Source organism: Trichechus manatus, unplaced genomic scaffold (genome assembly GCF_000243295.1).
Source record: "Trichechus manatus latirostris isolate Lorelei unplaced genomic scaffold, TriManLat1.0 scaffold00026, whole genome shotgun sequence".
Classification (NCBI taxonomy): Eukaryota; Metazoa; Chordata; class Mammalia; order Sirenia; family Trichechidae; genus Trichechus; species Trichechus manatus.
In genome coordinates, this window is record NW_004443962.1 from 7866602 (window position 1) to 7874052 (window position 7451).

Below are 7451 nucleotides of genomic sequence, written 5' to 3' on the forward strand. Positions count from 1 at the left end.
GAGATATCATTTAACCCTTTGATGTCTCAGTGTCGTTTTCTGGATTGAGTCTCGATTCTCTATACCCCTTGGCCACCAGCCTCACATAGGGTTACAATTAAACATCTACACATCCTCTCTCTCATTGTGGCCATAAATTACGGCAGAATAGAATAAGGATGATATTCAGTAAGAGGAATGAGGCTCTCCAACAGACACATTTATAGGATAGCTTCAGGTATGGAGGAATATTGAGTTGGGCAAGAGAGTGAGAGGAGGGAGAAGAGGTGGGTAAATGGGTAAGAGAGGTGGCAAAGTTTGCCTGTCGTAGCCAAATCAGACAATATCATGTCTTGAAGCAGAACGATCATATAAATGATGGCACATAGGCCCGCTCAACTTAAGTGACAAGAGAAGGGACAGCTGCTACCTCAAAGGTCAGTGCCTTTCACCTCCCTGACAGAAGCTTTGCTTTGGTCTGAGAGGGGACCAGAATGTCCGCTCCAACTCTGCCTCACCTGTGTAACAACTTGAGATGCTGAGGAGAACCAACATCATACAAGTCCCAGGAAATTTCCCTTTGGGGATGGTCTTTTTCTACCTCTATTCCATTCATCAAGGAGCCCTGATAGCACAGTGGTTAAAACACTTGGCTGCTAACTGAAAGGTCAGCGGTTCAAACCCACCAGTCGCTCTATGGGAGACACATGTGGCAGTCTGCTCCCATAAAGATTACAGCTTAGGAAACTCTATGGGGCAGTTCTACTCTGTCCTATAGGGTCGCTGTGAATCAGAATTGACTCGATGGCACACAAGAACATTCCATTCATCAACTTCTTTGGGACTCCCCATGAGTACCCTTGAAGTAGAGGGGGTAATATGGAACTAGAGACCTTATGTGCTGTTTGCTCACCTGCCCCTATCAGCGGAGAGCCCTGCTCTGAGCCAGGCCCCAGCTATGATGTTTCCACTTTTCCTTCCTAGGAAACGAGGTCATTAATGTTCACTCAGCCTATTGCCATGCAACAGAAGGACCTGGCCTCTTTTATTTTTGCTAACCTTCATGTGTCTGATCAGGCTAAAAGAGTGATGAGTTTAAGGGAGAAAGAGACTAATTAGCAGCAGCGAGGGACCCTTGATGCCATGCCTACCCACCTGGCACTGCTGCTTATAACCCCTCTCATCCTGAGCTACGGCCAAGCTCATCAGTAACTCTGCTTCCAAAACAGAGTCAAACCCTGAACAACAAAACTGTCATCTAGGGGAGCTGTGGCTTTGCATTAGCAGTGTCCTATACCTTCTTGATCATCTCAAATAATACAAGATTGACTTCACATCAGGGTAAACAACTCAAGCCTTGTATAGCATTTGGTTTTTGTGAAATGAAGAGTAACGTGAATTATATATTACCACCAACTACTACAAAAATGGAGAGGATGTTCTCTTGGAACTAAACCAAGAGATGTAAAATGAGAACTTTTGGAGAATGAGCAGAGATAGGACCTGGCCTGGTGGCACCAAAGGCTCAGCTCCTTCTTCCCAGACACCACTTTCCTACAACTGGGGCAGTCTTTCCTCAGGTGACCGCTATTAGCCTTTCGGCCATGGTTAAGGATTTTCTGATTCTACAGACCCATAATCATAGTCCCACATTTCCCTGAGCTTTATTGTCTTCCTTTCTGCAGCAAGTTTTAATTTTCTAACACATCTTGATTATAACCACGCTTTGTCGATAGCAGCTAGTACATCGCAGAATACACTTCAGCCTAAAATTCTGAAAGTCAGTGACAAAGTAGCTGATTGTGGTTCTATGCTATGCTGTACAGATCTAGGTCACCTTTACTTATAATCCACGAAAACACAGTGTGGGAATCCCTCTCCAATTCTCCCCACACACCCCTTCCCCCAGCCCTGCTCATTGTCCACTGCACACAGGCGGCACCAGAGTGGAATCGGGGAAGCCACTTACATCCTGCCTCTCAGGGCCTTGGCTTTCTGTTCTTCTTCCAGGTTTCTGGGAGGTGTGGGAGGGGTCATCCCTTCATTGAGACAGCCTGCAGGGTCTTTCAAGCTCCCCCGGTATGAGCCTCCTTCTAGACTCTGCAAAGAGAATAAATAGCCTCAGAGATACGTATGCTGAAAAATTATACAGGAACCATCTTGTCCTCCTCTCACCCAGCCTTGCCACAGTCCACTTGAAATGTCAGTAGCCAAGGCCACTCTCAGGGAACCACAGTGAAGTACTAGGAGACCAGAGCCTCCCATCTCCACAGCAGGGAGCCCAGACTGCTGCCTTCTCATGCATCAGGGTGTACTTGGCATGGGAGTGCTGCCAGCTTCCCAGACATAATGAACACAGAGTGACTTCTCTCTGGGAAAGAGCTACAGTGGTAAAGCTAATCATTTCAATTCTACATCAAACACACTGTCAGAATCAAAAGTCAACTGTAGGACCATCAAATGCAAATCGATAAGGGGAGGGTGGTCATAGGAGAGTTACTCTGGAAAATCATATTTTGTTAAATCTTCTACAATTCTTTTGAAGAGGCCAATGAGACGTAGAAAGAAGACGTCAATGGATTTAGACTTTTCTAAAAACATCTTTGCTAAGGTTATTTATTCAGGGCTTTTTTCATTTATTAATCCTTTTATTAATTAAGGTGCTGCAGGATTGAGAAAACAAGTTAAAGGGATTAATATGGTACTCTAGAAAGAGCTAAGGGCAAAGGACCCTGAATTTTAATCCCCAGTCTGAATGATCTTATGTAAAACAGCAAAAACTGCTCTGTTTCAGTTTTTCTCAATTTTCAAATCAGATCTCTTGACAGATTTTTAAGGAAGAGTCAGAGACAATAGTTGTAAGACACCATTGAAAAGTCAAAAATGCTCTACAGTGGTGAAGTTAAATTGTATCCCCCCATGGATGAACTGTCAGCAGTAGGGATCCTCTAAGTGGGGTTAGTCTTAACATTTTTTCAACTGCCTTGGAAGGAGACCACAGAGTGACACTTAGTCTTTCATTATCCAAATTGGCAGAAGCAACGTGGATAAACAGTAAGAATTGAGGCCAAGGTCAAGCAGGGCAACCATGGGATAAGAAGACAAATAGGGGAGACAAATCCAAACTACCCTTCCGGGATGCTCCCCTCCACCAGCCTCTGTGACTAAAGGAAAGGCTTCACTTCAGTAGACTTTGAAGCCATCAGCTCTAATGTTAAAGTCACAAAGATAAAAAAGTGCCATCCAAAAGGGTACTAGGAATAAAAGTCTGGTCTTAAACTATCTACACTTGGAATGTTGGCCACAAATGCTCTCAGCCACTGAACAGAGGTAGAAAAGCGTCAGGGAAATGAAACAAAAAGCCAATGAGGTGCCCGATGGGCCATTACGTGAGAACAGACGGAGAAAATTAATGCTTGAATCTGAAAAACTGAAAGCTGAGAAGAAACGTCAACCTTCTTTCCTCCCCACTCTACCCCCAAATCTACAAAATGTGCCAAGGAGAGCCAAATAAAAATGTGTTTCCAATTCTAGAAACTAGAGTTAAGAGGACAGCTCTTCACGCTAGAGAGAGAGAGAACATTTCCTTTAACTTGGCATAAAGGTATTTTACAAAACAAGTAATCAACCATGGAAGTTATTAACCAGAGAAGCAGTCTAGGCTAAAAATATAAAAAGGTCAAGAAGGGTTTAGCTAAATTTATAGACACAGGATCTGCAACCTGTTATTAAGGAAATGAGGGAGTCTGGTGATGAGGCTTGACAACCCAGTGGACAAGCAGGCTTTCCCACAACATGTCCCCTGGTGCCATCACCAGAGACAGGCTCCCCAGGCGGATGGACCCAGCTGGTGATTAATCTGATTACATGCCTTTCACTTCCCCTGCCCCTGTCCTCAGGGTCTGTCACAGCCTTTGTTCAGCAACTTGCTGGCTGGCTTGATGGGGACAGCCAGGCCAGGGAGATAGGCCTACACTCTGCGTACACAGCTGTCCTGTGGAAAATCCAGCTCTGAGTGGTCTACCCTCAACTGTTGTGGAGAATGAAGGACATCGGAGGAGTTCAAAGTGCCACATAGGGAAATAAGCTCCACCTCCTCCTGACTGACCTGTCACATGGGCAAAAAAGCATATGTTATTTTCACAGAGTTGGAGAGTAGAAGGCAGAGAGCTGAGGCAACGAGAGAGGAACAGAGGGAAATAGAGGGCTTGCCTAAAGTATATGCTGGGTAATCTGCTTCAAAATAATGGGGTTGGATAGAAATGCTCCTAATAACTCAAGAGAGATTCCTTCTGAGGACCTGGCTACTTGTGCTAGAGTTGCGATACTGGGTCCCAATCAAGGGCCCAAACCAAACTCACTGCTGTTGAGTCGATTCTGACTCATAGCAACCCCACAGGACAGAGTAGAACTGTCCCACAGGGTTTCCAAGACTGTAAATCTTTACAGAAGCAGACTGCTATATCTTTCCCCTGCAGAGTGGCTGGGGGGTTCAAACAGCTGATCTTTTGGTCCGTAGCCGAGCGCTTAACCACTGTGCCACCATGTTCCTCCAATCAAGGGCAACAGGTTGCAATTATCTGGGTTGCTCCTGGGGGAAAACAGGCAGTGGTTGAGGAGTCGTGGCCTCTGCAGCCACAGGGAGGACAGCTGCCTTACCTGGAGCTCAGGGCCACAGCAGTCTCAGTAGACAAAGCAAAGATGGTCCAAGATTGGGCAGTGGAAATGCAAAGAGGATTCTAACACATAAATTAGCATGGAGGAAGCCCTTCCCCATGTTAAAACGAACATATTTTTAAAAAAAATGAACACATTTCCTGTCTGCTGGATTTCTGATCACATGTCCCATAAAACGCCCTTCCTCTGGGCTCCTGTAAGCACTCTTTACACCCCCACCCCCCGCATAGCATCCATTACACAGTATTGAAACTGACCATTTATTTGCACTCCAGCAAATATTTGTTGAGAACCTACTACACACTGAATATTTGCAAAGCATTGGAGAAACAAAGGTAACTAAGACATGGTTCCCTGCCCTTCATCATCTAAGCCACAATGGTGCTCTTTTAGACAGGAAGAGTACTATGAAGGATGGAAAAAAAGAGCAGGTAGTTCCACGGTGGGGCGGGAGGGAAGGGAAAGACTTGATGGAAGAAGCAACATGTGAACTGAATGTTGGGAAATGAAAAGAAATTCACGGGATACATGAAAGGGAGGGCATTCCATGCAGGAGCAGCACTGTGAGCCAAGGATCAAGGGGTAGCCTGGGGAGCTGCAAATCGTCCGGTGTAGGCAGAATATCGGGTGTGTATGTGAGGGTGTCCTGCTGGTGCAGTGGTTAACAACTGGGCTGCTAATCAAAAGGCTGGAGGTTCAAACCCACTAGCTGCTCCATGGGAGAAAGGTGTGACAGTCTGCTTCTGTAAAGATAACAGCCTTGGAAACCATATGGGGCAGTTCTATTCTGTCCTATAGGGTCACCGTGAGTCAGAGCCCTGGTGGCACAGTGGTTAAGAGTTATGGTGAGCTATGGCTGCTAACCAAAAAGGTCAGCAGTTTCAATCCATGAGTCGGTCCCTGGAAACCCTATGGGGCAGTTCTACTCTGTCCTATAGGGTCACTGTGAGTCAGAACTGACTTGACAGCACCTAACAACAACAACATCAGTCGGAATCCACTTGACGGCAATGGGTTTTTGGTTTTGGTATGTGAGGGGGTGGCAAGCAACCGTGTTATGCTAGTGGGTACTAGGGATGAAAGATGTGAAGAGGAGAAAAAGATAACCATGGAGAAGAATGCAGGAACCATATCACAAAGAGCCATGTATGTGGCATGAAGGAATAGAGACTTTACCTTCTAGGACCAGTCAATGATGAGCTACGGGAGGGTTTTAAGCAGGGAAGTAACACGATTGAATCTGAGTTTTAGAAATATCAGTCTTAATGTTCCAAAGAGCTTTTCATAACTTGGGAAAATATATCTGATATGACAGTAAAAGACAAACAGAACTTAAAATTGTATAGACTGAATAGCTACATTATTTTAAAAAGGATCCAGAAAGGAAGACACCAACATTTCAATAATAAATATGTTCAGATGATGATGCTATGATTTATGTTGATACTCTTGTCACTATTCCAATTTTTTCTTGAATGAGTGTATAATGCTTTCATTAACTAGAAAAGAACTATTAAAAAGTAAATTTAAAAAAAAAGGAAAGAAAGAAAGCTCCCTCTGGCAGTCACAAAGAGAGACAGCAGACTGAGAACTGGGGGAAACGGTTCCCACAGTCCAGGTAGGAGAGGATTTCAAGCATTAGCCCTAGATTGTGAGCTCTAGTAAGGACGGACCTGTGCTGGATCTCAGAGCCTGGCACACAGTAGGACTCCAAGTATTCGTTGAATATACGATGGCATTCTTGGGAAGAGGTCACAGCTCGTCTGATGAGACAAAAGGTAAATTTGCTGGTCCAGTGCCACCCACCACACCAACCAGTCACCTCTTGGCTCCGTCCTCCTTTTATTTAAACTTTGTATCATATTCTCTGGACAAAAAGCATTAGATTTAATTCATTCCCAGGCAAACTGGGGGTGGGTGTAGGGGAGACAACCATACAATGGAATAACCAAAGTCTGGATTTTCTAGGCAAACGACATTTTAGGTTTGTGACTTTGGGTTAAAAACTTCTTGGTGGAAATCTAGACGTTTCTATTCTGAAAAGAGCTCTCAAGAATCTTTTCTACAGAGGACCCCAGTTCCTGAAAACACGTACCTCCACAATGAATATGATGAGACCGTTATCTTCTCCCATCTAGACACTGAACTTCCACCCACCCCGCCCTGCCATTGACAAAACAAGCCAAGTCATCTAAAGGAGAGTGAAGCACACTCACAAGTGCAGTCTGGCCTTGAACATGTTCTCTGTGGCCCACAAGGCTGGCTTGGGGACGGGCACATTATCAAAGCCGGAGAAGCAGAGGGCTGAAAGTCTTGCTGAAGCAGGTACGGCACGTTCTCAGGATGCCAGGCTACCAGGCAGACTAAACAAGAGCTGAGTCCCAGCCAGCCCCTTCCCTAAAGGCAGAGCATCATTAGCCAGGGGTCCACTGGCACCATTCTGAGCCCAGTGAACTATTTTGTTGTGCCACCTAAGGACAAGAGCTTGGGAAGGGGCTTTCATTTTAGAGGGCCAGTCTTTCATGCCAGGCATGTGGTGGGGTGGTGGTGGTGGGAGAATCCTCAGGCTCCAGGACCACAATTTAGAGACACAATAGATTCTCACATGGCCAGGAAGCTCCTGCTCCTCCAATTTGAGGAACAAAACCAAATCATACAGACTGTTAAGCTAGTACCCTGCAACATTCTCCCAACCACCAATCAGACTTTCCACATGCCCAGCACCACCCTAGGTTAGGGAAGATAAAGGACAGCAGGGTTCCCTGCCCTTCACAGTGTAGATGAGGTGGCTAAGA

At 45.4% G+C, this 7451-nt stretch overlaps 1 protein-coding gene across 3 annotated transcripts in view; it reads right to left on the bottom strand.

Moving 5' to 3' along the window:
- KALRN (kalirin RhoGEF kinase) overlaps positions 1 to 7451 on the bottom strand; it is a 789193-nt gene that overhangs the window by 66601 nt on the left and 715141 nt on the right. For all 3 annotated transcript variants that reach the window (XM_023728787.1, XM_004373615.1, XM_023728788.1), the window contains one exon: positions 1949 to 2079. In XM_023728787.1, coding sequence (XP_023584555.1) covers positions 1949 to 2079 — 131 coding nt within the window. The remainder of the gene's footprint in view (positions 1 to 1948; positions 2080 to 7451) is intronic.